The following is a 15426-nucleotide window of genomic DNA, read 5'->3' as shown; positions in this document are numbered from 1 at the left end:
ATTACAAAAAAGAGTGGTAGACCAAAATTGGCACCATATGAAAAGATATAATTATTTCAAATTAAATAGAATGATGGAAATAGATTCATATAATTGAATCCAAATAATTAAAAAGAAGAAGAGGATGAGCTGGTGTTTCGGTCATATCCAAAAACTTTAGCTATTAGGTGAAGTAAACAATTAACTCATATATATCTCACTTTCTAATCTAAATCCGATGGGACAAATCCTCCTTCTACGTAACACCTAGTTTTTCTTTGATATCCATGCCCAAATAAAAATAACATGCATGTTAAGTAAAATCACTTCTTCTTTTTTTTTCTATAATTCATGTGACTTTTCAATTAAATTTTATGTCAATACCCCTTATCTTTGATTATTTTTTTTTTTTTGGCATTTTCTTATTTTAATAGTTTTTTTTTCTTTTTTTTTTCTAGGTTCCATATTGGCCTGATTTTTGGCAAGTACTTTAGTTAAGTGACTTGAGGCTTATTCCTAATTGATTTTTGGAAAGGTTATCTCACAGTAGATCATTATTTTTATTATTTCCTATAAATAGTTGTAATGCTGATACTTTTTAACAATTTATCTCATTAATATAATTCAAGTTTTTTCTATTTTTATTTTATTTTATTTTTTATACACTTAGCCAAGGGAAATGATAAATACACTACAATTTTTGTAATGCACTTCAAATTTTTTTTTTTTAAATTAATGACATAAATACCTTTTATATTTTATAATTTAAAATTCAAAGTGAAGTGCATTTATAAAAAGTTAGAGCTCATTTATTACCTGTCTTACCAAATTATAAAATTATGGGTAAAGTGCAAAAAAAATCCCCTTAAACTATTGTCCTTTTGCAAATAATTTCCTGAACTAAAAATTGCCGCATAAAATATTAATTTGTTACAATTAAGACAAACTCATCACAAAAGACTATTTTACTCTTTCTCATTAAATTTTTTATTTCTTATTAAATTATTTTTATTATCTTTTTTCTTATCCAAATATTAACTATTCTATTTACCTTAATTTTATTATTAGTATCAATTTATCATAAAAATGAAAAAAAAAAGATAAATAAAATTGTAACTACCATTTTCTAAAATGATGAACTTATAACTAAAATTTTATTATTTATAATAAAAAATTTTATAACCAGTTTAAACCTTTTTACGGTTGAAAATATCTTATTTTTCATATAATATATTGATGAAAAATTCTAAATTACTTAAATAAAAAATACATTCTTGTTCATGTAATATATTCGTGAAAAATTAAAAAATTAATTAATTTTTTAAAAAAATTTCTACTAAAGATTTTTGTTTAAACAATTAATTTAAAAAATTAATGGATGGAGAATATGTCATCAAATTAGTATGAATTTATTTCATAATTTATTCGAATAAGAAAAATAGATCAAGTGTAATTCAATAAGAAATGACATTATGGTCATTTAATGAAATATATTATAGGTATTGGGGTATTTTGCAAAAAATGTGATAGTTTAGAGGGTTTTATACATAAAATATAGTTTGGGAGATTATTTACAAATTCAAATATAATATAGGAGAAATTTTTGCCCTAAAATAATTTATAATCTTGGTAAATGTACTACTTCCAAGTAATAAAATTACCTCAAAATTGAATAGATAAAAGGTTTACTGGCAGTATCCCATCCATTTCCACAATTTAAGTTAGAGAGAAAATTTTCTTTGTGCCTATTGTACCGTGCAACATACATTCAATGGTTTATAATCGACGTGTGTAATTCACATACGAGTGTGTGTATTACATGAATAGTCCAAATGTGCCTATTGCAATATGCAACGGGCACAAAGAAGCTCACATGTGTGTATTACATGAACCATCCAAATGCGTCTATTGCACGGTGTTTCAGGTGTAAATAAAATTTTCTTATACTTACGTCATGTAGCGACTAAAATATATAAATTTTGTAAAACATATTTCACTAACTGAAAGCAAAATACGGTTATTTTACATGAGAAAATTGTGTTCTTGCCCAGCCTACCCTATGCATACTCGGAAGAAGAGTCCTAATTACAGTGGCACTCCTAATTGATTAGGATTCCTAAAATTTCACACTACTTAATTAAATGTTCCTACCATTATAGACATTTAAAATATAAATTTATAAGACAAAAGTGCCCTTTTAATTATTTCTTCTCTCTTAAGTTGATTCGTGTATGTATATATATATATATATATATATATATATATATATATATATCAATAACATTCTCATTATGAATTATAATTATTTTCTTTCTGTCTTTTTTTTTTAATGCATTCTTTTATTTCTTTTTTTAATTGTCTTTTAGCTATATACGAAGTGTGTATATAAATATAATTACTATATATATATATATATATATATATATACACACAATCTAATCTTTACTAGTCAATATCTCTCTATTATAAATCCATATATAATATATAGAGAGAGAGAGTCATGATCTCTTGCTCTTTGTGCAACAAGAAAATTAATATACACATTTTAACATTTTTCAAACCTACATATATCCTTTCCTTTTAATACAAAACCATTCTTACCTTATTTTTAGTTTTTATATTTAATTTTACCATTACCATTATTATAGTTATAAAAAGTAATTACTAAACAAAAATGATATGTGTATATATTACTAAAATTTTGTTTTTCTTTAGATGTTTCTTTGAAAGAAAAATAGAAATCATTGAAAGAAAAATAATACCGGTATATATTACTAAAATTGTGTGTATCTTTCAACATTGCAATAAAAATATGATAGTAAAGCATTTTCCTAAGAGACAATAGTATTTACCAACAAATATACTAAAATTCAAATAAATATACTTCTCTAACTAGTATAAGTAAATTTACTAACAAATATACTATAATGCTGCATTTTTGAATATCGAATTAATACATTGGAATTGGAATTGAAATTGGAGAAAATTTCATTTAAAGTTTGAATAAAATTTCTTTCTATTTCAATTTTAAGACGTCTCGGTATTTTTTTTTTTGCAAAAATTAAGACATCTCGGTATTCCTAAACTAGCTTAACTAGATTTTGAGGAGTTGTGTTTGGCACAAATTATCTTATTGAATTTTCAGACAATTGTATTCAAAGATATAAAACAAATGATCTATCTTTATCCTTCCCCAAGTGAACCATCTAAAGCCTGATGTAATTCTTCTTTGTTCGACAGAAACATGAAGAATAGAGGTGATGAAGAATAGAGTGTTGACCTTAAGGATTTCATCTAAGGACAATCTAGGTGTTTTGATGATAACAAACCATTAATGGTGTTTAAGGACTAATGTTTACATTGAGTGTTATATAGATTATTCACATTCAAAAAATGACCTCAATGAAACACTAAAGGTCATTCCAAATATTCCATCATTCAAGACCACATCAAGGAAATAAATGGATACAATGAAGACATGAAGTTGCAAGGAACCAAATGTAAAGTCCATCCAAAGATAGTTTGGACTACAATGAATAAGAAAGCAACTCAAAGGAAGGAATGAAGCAAGAATACCTCAAAGCCTAAAGATCATGGATAAAGCATAAAGAAATGGGTAAATAGGATGGTGAGTGTTTATGATTCAATGTCAAAGTCTTTATGAATACATTTGAAGCTTATCTCTATAGGACCATGCATATCATTACATCATGACCATTAGAAATAGACTATGAACTTCATTACATATATTTGACATATGAACTTTTTGCTAAGAATGAGTTAGTTCAAACTTTCATAAGTTTTGAAAGAACTTACAACTTAAGCTATAAATGCTAGGACCATGCACATTAATCATAAGATTTATATTGGTCACTAGAAAGTAAAAGTAAGGCTTTGAACTTAATCTTTCATCTTTAAGACCTTTGTTACCATTATTTGGTAAATGACTCTAGGACACAATGTACTTGATATTTATCATCCTTGTATATCCCTAGACCCTTAGAAACTGGACTTAAACTAAATTGAACCATACATCAAAGTCTTAGATAATAGAAAGATGACTATCTTATAAGAAGTAATTTTTAACCCATAAAATATTCAGACCAGCCCGTACTAAAACTGCTATAACTATTTTTGTAGTTGGATTTTTTAAAGTAAGGCTAGTTGCATTAGAAAACTGACTTCGAGACCTTGAGTTTAGACTCAAATTTCACCTAAAAATGATTTGAATTGAATGAGATATGAGCATCACAAGATGCATGTTTCTGGTCTACAAAATTTCTGACCAGGTTGCACTAAAATGGCCATAACTATTTCTGTGGTTGAAATTTTTGAGTAAGGCCGATGGAATTAGAAAGCTGACTTCAAGGCAATGAATTTAGAATTAAATTTCACCTCATTTGGAGTTAAATGAACTGAGTTATGTCCATTTGAAGTTCTGCCCATCAATAGAGTAACCTCCATTCAAAGTAGAGCATGCTCCTTTCTGTCCAGTAGCCATTTTAGTTATTACACAGCAATGGAGCCGCCTCCATTCAAGGTAGAGCATACTCCTTTCAAGGTATAGCATGCTCATTTCAGTCCAGTAGCCATTTTAGTTATTACACAACAATGGAGCCGCCTTCATTCAAGGTAGAGCATGCTCCTTTCAGTCCAGTAGCTAATTCTAACTCGAGAAACAATTTTTTCAAGTAGAGCCGCCTCCACTAGATGTAGAGCTGACTCTTTCTTGTCCAGTACTGAATTTTCACGAAAAAGTCCCCCTCCCATCAAGGGAGTCGCCTCCTACTTTAGGGAGCCCGCTCACAAAGGAATGGAGCCGCCTCCATTAGATGGAGAGTCGGCTCACAAAGCAAAGAGAGCCGCCTCCCTTCAAAGACAGAGCCTGCTCCTTCTGGCAAATTCAAATCCAACAGCTCTTTTGTCTTGTGCTTTGTGCTATCCATCTCTAACAGTTCTTTTGAGCTTGCAAACTCTATAAATAGAATGAGGAATGTTTGAACATTTCAAGTGACACCATTTGAGAGACATTATATTGCATTAGAGAGTTTTTGTTCACACATCTTCTCTTCAGCTCTCTCATTCACCCATATACTATTTTGAAAGATTCAATTAAGCATTCAGAGGGCTTTTGCACTTGCTTGAATTTTTATAGAGTTTGTGCTCTATCATGCACTTGAGAGATTATAAGAGCTTATATTCTTCACTTATATCATCCTCTCTCATTCATATTTTTTATAGAGTATTAAGTTTCATTTATATTCAAATCTACTCTAGTTGTGAGCCTTGATTTGCATATCAATCTTTAAGAGATATATTTGTATGTAACAAATCTTATATTCATTTGTAAGGACTTGTGTGGCCCAAGGAAGAAGAAGTAAGCTAGCTTCAATTTGTAAGGGTTGGTGTGACCCAAAAAAAGACTAAGAAAGGTTGTTCTCTTAGTAAGGTGAAGCAAGGAGTTCCTTCTTGTAAATGTTTACTCTCCACCCGTAAGGAGGTATACTAGTGGTTTGAGAAGTCTCAAGAGGAGTCTTGAGCCGAGGAGTAAAAGTTTTTGAACCTCGCTAAAATCGTCGAGTCATTGTTTGTAATTTCTCTTCCCTTATCTCTTTTACAATTATGCTATTAATTGTTTAATTTCATTATTGCATAATTGCTTAAGTTCTTGATTAGAAATTATAAATCTATAAATTGCGAAAATTAGCCATTGACTCTATTCACCCCCTTCCCCTCTAGAGTCAATTCTTGAGTAATATAGAGGTGAAGTGAGCCGTAAATATATTCTTTCAAAGAAAGATTTAAAGAAAAAAAAAATTAATAATATATATTGGTATTACTTTTCTTTCAAAGATTTCTATATTTCTTTCAAAGAATAATCTAAAAAAAATTTTAGTAATATATACTGGTATTATATATATTACTAAACTTTTGTTTTTCTTTATTACTAAAATTTTACTTACCGCAAAAAATTTTAGTGATAAAGAAAAACAAAATTTTAGTAATATATACATGTATTATTTTCTTTCTATTTTTATTTTGGTAATTACCTTTTATAGCTATAGTAATTGTAATGGTAAAATTAAATAGAGAAACTAATAATAGGGTGGGAGTGATTTTGTATTAAAAGGAAATGATATAGGTATGTTTGAGAAATGACTTTAGATCCATATAAAAAGTGTGTATATTAAAAGAAAATGATATAGGTATGTTTGAAAAATGACCGTTAGATCTATATAAAAAGTTTGTATTAATTTTCTTACTTCACGAAGAGCAAGAAATCATGACTCTATAGATACACACACAAAAAAGAAAACTGATGTTTGTATGTATATATACTCAAGCTCTCTCTCTATATACACACAAAAAGGAAAGTTGTTATTTGTATATATAGATACCCAATATATATATATATATATATATATATATATAAAAGAAAGTTGTTGTTGGCATATATTGATACTTAATTTATATATATATATATAAAGGAAAGTTATTGTTTATATATATAGATAGAGTATCTATATATACATGTAGTAGGTGTATAGTGTGAGGGGAGAGAAATAAAAAAGGAAAATAAGAAAACCAAAAAAATTTAGGTGTTTGAGGAGTGCTAATTTCAGTCGCAGTCCTAATTGGATAGGATTCTTAGAATTTCATGCTAGTTAATTAAATGTTCCTACCATTATGAGACATTTAAAATATAAATTTATAGGGTTTGTATATATATATATATATATATATATATATATATATATATAAACACGTGTGTATATATATACATATCAATAACATTCTCTTTATGGATTATAATTATTTTTTTTCTATCTTATTTTTATGGATTCTTTTATTTCTTTTTTTAATTGTCTTTTAACTATATACGGAATGTGTGTGTATATATATATATGTATATATATACATATCAATAACATTCTCTTTATGGATTATAATTATTTTTTTTTCTATCTTATTTTTATGGATTCTTTTATTTCTTTTTTTAATTGTCTTTTAACTATATAAGGAATGTGTGTGTGTGTATATATATATATATATATATATATATATATATATATATATCATCTAAGTTTTGCCTATGAATCCATATATAGTGTATATATATATATATATATATACTCAATCTCTCTCTATATATACAAAAAAAGAAAAATTACTATTTGTATATATAGATACTCAATCTATATATATACACACATATAAAAAAAAGGCTGTTGTTAGTATATATACATACTCAATAATAGGTGTATACATATTTATTAATTTTATTTTATTTATTTATTTATTTTGTATATATAGATACTCAATCTCTCTCTATATATACAAAAAAAGGAAAATACTATTTGTATATATAGATCTCAATCTATATATATAGACATTAAAAAAAAGAAGAAGCTGTTGTTTGTGTATATATACACACACAAAAAGGAAAAAAAAAAAACAAAAGAATTTAGGTGTATACATATTTATTAATTTTTTTTTTCTTCTCTCACTCTAGAATGATAAAGGTGGAAGAAGAATCATATAACTTGAAGTGCTTTAATCACTTCCTTAATTAATCCTCGTGATTGTGAACAAAGACAATTACATGGACAGTGATGGGTCCATCCATTATCGCACGTACGCAGAAAGCTAGAGAGACAAACAGCTTGTTTTAGAGTGAGAAAATACATACATATATATAATTAGATATGGAAAGAAAGTTAGAGATAGAGAGAGAGAGAAAAGAGTGTGGGCCACATGGCATGTGATGGACAGCTGTGACCACTCCCTCTTCATCCCCTCCCCGATATATACCCTTCTTACCCTCCTTACTCCGATCTTTTGATTCTCTCTCTCTCTCTCTCTCGCTCTCGCTCTAAAACACAAAATATCACTTTCTCTCTCTAGACTCTGTAATGGCAGAGCTGAAATGAAAGCCTAAGAAAACCAAACCCAGTCCCTCCCCACCTGAGAAGTGAAGATGAAAACCCTCAATAGTCCCCACTATCACCACCACTACCACTCTCTCACCTCAAACAATCTCTTCTTATGTGTCACACTACTTCTCTCTCTCAACTTTTTCTCTCTGAAAGCTTCATCAGCTTTCATTACTGGACTCTCCAAAGATTCACAGCAACTTCTCAATTTCAAAGCTTCCCTTCCAAACTCAAACGCACTCCAAAATTGGCTTCCCAACAACAACCCATGTAATTTCACTAGAGTATTATGCAGGAACTTCAGAGTATCATCCATAGATCTAAGCTTTGTTCATCTGAATCTCAATTTTGGGTCTGTTTGTTCTTATCTCATTACTCTTCCCAATTTGGAGACCCTTTGGTTGAAGAGCACAAACCTCACTGGTTCGCTCAAATGGGTTGCTAAAGGATGCAGTGAGTCTCTCAGCTCCATAGATCTCGCCGAAAATGGCCTCTCCGGTCCGATTTCGGAGCTTTCGAGCTTGTCATCTTGCTCGAGCTTGAAGACTCTTAACCTCTCCAAGAACAACCTCGATTTCACAGTTGGTGCCTCCACTGGTCTAAACCTCAATTTAGAGTTTCTTGATCTCTCCAACAATCGGATTTCCGGCGAAAACGTCCTCCCCTGGCTGTTATCCGGCGGCTGCGGCAACCTCCGATACTTGTCCTTGAAGGGGAACAAAGTCGCTGGAAATATTATTCCGATGTCCAAGTGTCCTACCTTGGAACATCTCGATCTCTCTCAGAACAATTTCAGCTCAACTTTTCCTACTTTCGGCGACTGCTCTGTTCTGCAGCATCTAGACTTGTCGTCGAACAAATTCTCCGGCGACATTAGCACCGTCCTCTCCGGCTGCAGGAGCCTTAGATTCTTGAACCTCACCAAGAACTTGTTTTCGGGTGCGATTCCGAAGATTCCGAGTGGGAGCATAGAGATGCTGTACCTCTCCGGCAATGATTTTCACGGCGAGATACCATGGTATGTCACTGATTTATGTTCGAGCTTAGTAGAGTTGGATATTTCTGAGAACAAATTGTATGGTACTGTTCCTGAAAGCTTTAGTTCATGCTCTTCTTTGCAACTTTTTGACATATCTAATAACAACTTCTCTGGTGAGCTACCAATTGATACCCTTCTCAATCTCACCAATTTGAGGACTTTGGTGTTGTCATTCAACAATTTCGATGGTGGGTTGTCTGATTCACTCTCCAAATTGCCATATTTGGAGGCTTTGGATTTGAGTTCTAATAATCTTTCTGGTTCTATTCCATGGGAACTTTGTGGTCAAGGCCATGGAAAGAGCTTGAAAGTGCTCTATCTTCAGAACAATAATTTCAATGGTCCAATCCCAGAGAGTCTGAGTAACTGTTCGGAGTTGGTTTCGCTTGATCTGAGCTTCAATTTCCTCAATGGGACGATTCCCTCTAGCTTGGGGTCGCTCTCGAAGCTGAAAGATTTGATCATTTGGTTGAATCAGCTTCATGGGGAGATCCCAAAAGAGCTTATGTACATCCAAACACTGGAGAATTTGATTCTTGATTTCAATGAATTGGAGGGTACAATTCCAGCTGGTTTGGGCGATTGTACTAATTTGAATTGGATTTCATTGTCCAACAACCGGTTGAGTGGTGAAATTCCGGCCAGCCTTGGCCGCTTGGCTAACGTTGTGATTATCAAGCTTGGAAACAACTCGATCTCTGGAAGCATTCCACCGGAGCTTGGGGATTGTCGTAGCCTGCTATGGTTGGATCTCAGCACCAATAAGTTGAGTGGGACTATTCCTCCTGCTTTGTTCAAACAATCTGGCAATATTTCGGTGTCATTGCTCACTGGAAAGCGATATGCTTATATCAAGAATGATGGTAGTAGGCAGTGTCATGGAGCTGGGAACTTGCTTGAGTTTGAAGGAATCAGACCGGAACAGTTGAATAGAATCTCTACAAGGCATCCCTGCAACTTTACTAGAGTGTACAATGGCTTTATTCGGCCCACTTTCAATCACAACGGGTCAATGATTTTTCTTGATCTTTCTTACAATATGTTGGATGGTAGTATTCCAAAGGAGCTTGGGTCCATGCACTATCTCTCTGTATTGAATTTGGGGCACAATGATCTCTCTGGTCCGCTTCCTGAAGAGCTCGATGGCTTGAATAATGTAGCCATTCTTGATCTATCCTATAATAGGTTCAATGGGTCAATTCCACAATCCTTGACTAGCCTTTCATTGCTTAGCGAGATTGATCTGTCGAACAACAATTTCTCGGGGATTATTCCTCAAGTGCCTCCATTTGATACACTTCCGGTTTCCGGATTCATGAATAATTCAGGCCTTTGTGGCTATCCTCTTCCAACTTGCGGGGCTTCTAACTCCGGAAACAGCCAGCATCAGAAGTCTCATAGGAGACAAGCATCTCTTGCAGGGAGCGTGGCAATGGGATTGTTGTTCTCTCTATTCTGCATCTTTGGTTTGATAATAGTTGCTGTGGAAACCAATAAAAGGAGGAAAAAGAAGGAGGCTTCTCTGGAAGCTTATATTGATGGTAATTCCCATTCAGGTACTGCAAATACCGCATGGAAGCTAACCAGTGTTCAGGAGGCATTGAGCATCAACCTGGCGACATTTGAAAAGCCCCTCCGGAAGCTCACTTTTGCTGATCTTCTTGAAGCTACGAATGGGTTCCACAATGACAGCCTTATAGGCTCTGGTGGCTTTGGTGATGTCTACAAAGCCCAATTGAAAGATGGTAGCATTGTAGCAATCAAGAAACTAATACACATTAGTGGCCAGGGTGACCGGGAATTCACTGCTGAAATGGAAACCATTGGGAAGATCAAGCATCGAAACCTCGTTCCTCTTTTGGGGTACTGCAAGGTGAGAGAAGAAAGGCTTTTGGTTTATGAGTACATGAAGTATGGGAGCCTTGAAGATGTTTTACATGACCGGAAGAATATTGGGATCAAATTAAATTGGGCTGCAAGGAGGAAAATTGCGATTGGGGCTGCAAGGGGATTAGCATTCCTTCATCATAATTGCATTCCTCATATAATTCACAGGGATATGAAATCGAGCAATGTACTGCTCGATGAGAATTTGGAAGCTAGGGTTTCTGATTTTGGTATGGCACGGATGATGAGCGCAATGGACACGCACTTGAGTGTCAGCACACTAGCTGGCACTCCTGGTTATGTTCCTCCTGAATACTATCAGAGCTTTAGATGCTCAACGAAAGGTGATGTTTACAGTTATGGTGTAGTTTTGCTCGAGTTGTTAACCGGGAAACAGCCAACGGATTCAGCTGACTTTGGTGACAATAATCTTGTGGGGTGGGTGAAGCAGCATGCCAAGATGAAAATAAGTGATGTCTTTGATCTAGAGCTAATGAAGGAAGACCCCAGCTTAGAGATTGAGCTGCTGCAGCACTTGAAGGTAGCTTGTGCTTGCTTGGATGACCGGCCATGGCGACGCCCCACCATGATTCAAGTCATGGCAATTTTCAAGGAAATCCAAGCAGGGTCTGGGATTGATTCCTCATCCTCCATTGCCGCGGATGATCAAAGTTTTAGTGCAGTTGGAGGGATAGAAATGAGCATAAAAGAGGACACTGAGCTGGGCAAGCAGTAGGTGTTTCACTTCTGCAATTTTCCAAAAAATTCTTTGAAAGGAAGAAGGGAGTGATGATTTATTTATTGAGCTCCCAATTTTTTCCTCTCTTTTACCACTTTAAAATGGCATAAAAATCTCTCGTGTATTGGTACCAGTTCATGTATGTACCATTAGTTAATGTTGTTATACATAAAAAGTTTGTTTAACTTTTTGTAACACTGTACATATGGTAGCCCGAATCTGTTGTAGTTGATTTTGTTGTTAGTTCGTCTTTGAAACTGAACATTAGATTCAGATCTAATCCTCAAAAGAAGCTGTTGGATCTATGACCTCATTGATGGTGACTATGTGAAGGGCTTTTTTGGCCCTTTCTTCATGGTACATCATGTGTTCTCTGTCCTCTTACCATATTCCTAGCTTACTTTATTTCTGTTTATAAAATGTCACAACATGTTGCTCCATTGAAATGCAATTAATTAATTACTATTTCATACACCTCTCTTTGTGGATATGATAAATAATAGGCTCTTTAAGCTTTATACTCGCCAAGTTTCATATTCCACTGTTTCCTTTTCCTCTCCTTTCAATTTTATTAGTGAAATATATATATATATATATATATATATATATATTAAGAATTTATTCTTGAAAGGCACAAGTATTCCCTAAGTGATGGTGATGGGGGGTGGATTAACATCAATATATATGTGTGTGTATTTGGGCGAGAATTTGGCATTCTCAACTATAAATGGAAAGCAATGGTTAGTGAAGGAGGTTACACGCGGAAAATTGACCCGACTCAACTTTTGATAAGATTGAAACTGAGAGGGGGCATGGACATCATGGCATCACGAGTATTATGGGGTACATAGAGGGTGGTTTGTGTTGGAAACAGGGACATTAAAAACATAAATTTTGGAAGAGATTTTGAATAGATTCTGTTAAGAATTTTTTGCGGATCTATAGACAAATGCATTTCTCACTGCAAGGAGATGAACGTGGTATATTTACTTTCTCAAATCCGTTTCAGAGTAAATGAGAAATTAACTATAAGGTAAGGTGTTTGATAAAGTCTAAATGGGTTTGCAAAATGTAAGAAATATTTGTCCCATATCGGAAAATTATTAAAACCAATTTAAGTTTAAATAAGCCTAGTATGGGATTTCCCGAGCTTAATTGTGAAATATGTTTAATTTTTTATTAAACGAAATTGGGCTTGTGTGATTGGATATTAATTTTATTCCTGGGCTTATTAAGATGGCCGAATTAGGCCTGTTTGCTGGGCTTCATAATGGATTAAAACAGTTTTGGTATTTAATTTAAATTAAAACCATAAAACAGTTTTTATGAACCATTATGAACCAATAGTTGCACCCTTTTGCAAAATAAACCACCAGTAATTTTTTCCTGAAACATTGTGAACCAATGGTTGCACCCATTCGAAAAATGCACCATCTAGCCTATAAATACCCCTCCTTGGGTTTATTCCAAAACACACCAAAATTCAGAGAATTCTTCTCTTCTTTTGAATTTTCTTCTTCCTCCTTCCTCTTTAGTCTGTGGGTTCGAGCCTTAGTACTTGGGTTCAAGCCTTAGTCAGTCACTCCGACTCCGAGTTCGAGTCAGAGAGTACTACACCGAACCGGTTCGCCTATTCCTTTAGTTTGCAGTGTTATTACCGAAGGAAGACAAGTCGTTGTATCTCAGGAGATAGACGCCACTGAGTCTGTTAATTCCATAACGGGGTGAATATGTCTTAAGGACATAGAATCAAATTCTAGCCTCGACTTTTAATCAGGTTCATTTATTTTATAGTTTTATGTGATTATATTAAACTATATATTATAAGAAATTATATAATTATACATTATTATTTTATATTTACAGATAATATTTAAATAAATAATACTATAGTATATAGTATAATTAGACCAAAGTTTTGGACAACAATCATAAGACAGATTCCGCTTATACTATAGTTTAATTATTTAAATATTGTTGTTATTTTATTTCTGTAAATTTGATTGTGATCTATATATTTAATATATATCAGACAAATGGCAAATACGAGTACTACTATGCCTAATGTTCTCGTCAATCATGGGGAGAAGTTTGAAAAATTCAATGGGGAGGAGCTTAAAAGGTGACAACAGATATTCTACCTTACAACTCTGAATCTAAGCAAGTATCTAATTGAGACTGCCCCGGTGCTAGATGAGGGTGAGACTGACATTACCAAGCTAGGAGCTGTTGATATATGGAAGCATGGAGACTTCCTATGCAAGAACTGCATCCTCAATGGATTAGACAACACTTTGTATAGTGTGTACAGTCTAATAAATACTGCTAAAGAGTTTTGGGAGTCACTAGACAAAAAGTATAAAACAGAGGATGCTGGTTTTGTGACGGCCCTGGCTTTTCAAGCCAATGCATCATGTGATAAACCAAAGATTGACCCGACAACAGATCTGAATGCGGAAGCGAAAACAGAAAACAAGACTCTAAGAAGTCAAAGTGACCTTCTATGAGGTCGTGGAACTCAATGAGAACTGATGCGGAAACAAAAGATCGAAAAATATGACAAATAAACCCCTAGGGGCAAAATGGTAATTTTTTAAAAATATGAACTCGGGTGCCACAGAACACACTGCTGGGAAGACAACGAAAATTAATCAAGATGAACTCAAAAATTGCTTGATTTGGAGTCCGGACGAAGGAGAAATGGCATGACGAAGAAAAACAAGCACTTAAGGCAAAAAGGGTAAACTGGTAATTATCCAGGGGGATCCGGGTGCAACCGAGCACACCGTTGGAAAGACCGTGAAAAATTAGTCAAATTCAAAAAAAATTCACTCGATTTGGAGTCTGGACGAGGGAGAAACGAGGGTTTGAAGTTGAGATGTCGTGGCAGCCCGACGAAGCCATGGCGCGCCCAGCGCCCATGCGCAAGCCTACCGACGCCCAATGGCATGCACATGCTGACAATAAGAAAGAAAAAAAAAGAGTTTCCAGAATTGAGGCTTGAAACGAAGATCGAAACGAGTTTTTATGGAAAAACACGAAGAAGATACCCCCCCTGAAATCGAGTTTTCTACCTGACTACGTGAAAGGAAACGAAAAAAACTCACTACGAAATTCCCAAAATGTCCCTAGATCAGAACTGGACAAGAAGGCAAAAAGCTGCTACAGTAACTGTCCACATCTGAGATAAGAAATGGGCTACCAAACGAATTTTTTTGGAAAAATACGAAGAAGAAACCATTCTCGAAATCAAATTTTCTACCCAGAAGCGCGGGAAAAAATGAAAAAAACTTGCTATAAAATGCCCAAAATGCCCCTTTATGAAATCAGGTCATAAGGGTTAAAAAGCTGCCAAAATGCAAAACTGAAAGCTAAACTTTGCGAGGGATTTCTGGTACCAAGATGACATTTTTTGGAAAAATACGAAGAAGAAACCCCCTCTAAAATCACGTTTTCTAAGTGACCATTGATCGGTCTCATCGACTATTAATAATAATCAACCCTTTGCAATAACACAAATCATTGCAAAATAGGGCTATAGGACGGGTGAGTCGATCCACTGGGATTGCTAGTTTATGGTAGCCAAGATTGTAAAATCACTTTTAGTTTGATGAAAGGGGGCTATAAGAGTTGGTTTTGTTTGTCAGTTCGAAATAGGGATTAAAGAATGCATAAAACAATAATTGCAAGGAAATTAAGGGAGAAAAACTTAGGTAGAGAGGACTAGGGAAGTGAATCCACTGCCTACCCTATTAACATGCTAGATGGTGATTAACATGGGGAAACAACATATATAGTGGTCATGATATGTAGCAACACATGGTTGCTACATTATCTTCAAGAAATTC

General features: G+C 33.7%; 1 protein-coding gene across 1 annotated transcript; it reads left to right on the top strand.

Moving 5' to 3' along the window:
* The first annotated feature begins 7818 nt into the window (after positions 1–7818).
* On the top strand, positions 7819–11883 carry LOC132267276 (systemin receptor SR160-like). The gene has a single exon (XM_059768401.1). The coding sequence runs from the start codon at positions 7958–7960 to the stop codon at positions 11573–11575; it is 3618 nt and encodes a 1205-aa protein (XP_059624384.1). The 5' UTR covers positions 7819–7957; the 3' UTR covers positions 11576–11883.
* Positions 11884–15426: the final 3543 nt, after the last annotated feature.

The sequence above is a fragment of the Cornus florida genome, unplaced genomic scaffold (assembly GCF_030987335.1).
Source record: "Cornus florida cultivar Cherokee Brave unplaced genomic scaffold, ASM3098733v1 CherokeeBrave_3.0.0_Hap2_Chr07, whole genome shotgun sequence".
NCBI lineage: Eukaryota > Viridiplantae > Streptophyta > Magnoliopsida > Cornales > Cornaceae > Cornus > Cornus florida.
This window is presented reverse-complemented; position numbering and strand designations above follow the sequence as displayed.

What these genes read in the sequence shown, in the direction of transcription:
- LOC132267276 (XM_059768401.1), top strand. Translation starts at nt 7,958, where the DNA reads ATGAAAACCCTCAATAGTCCCCACTATCACCACCACTACCACTCTCTC.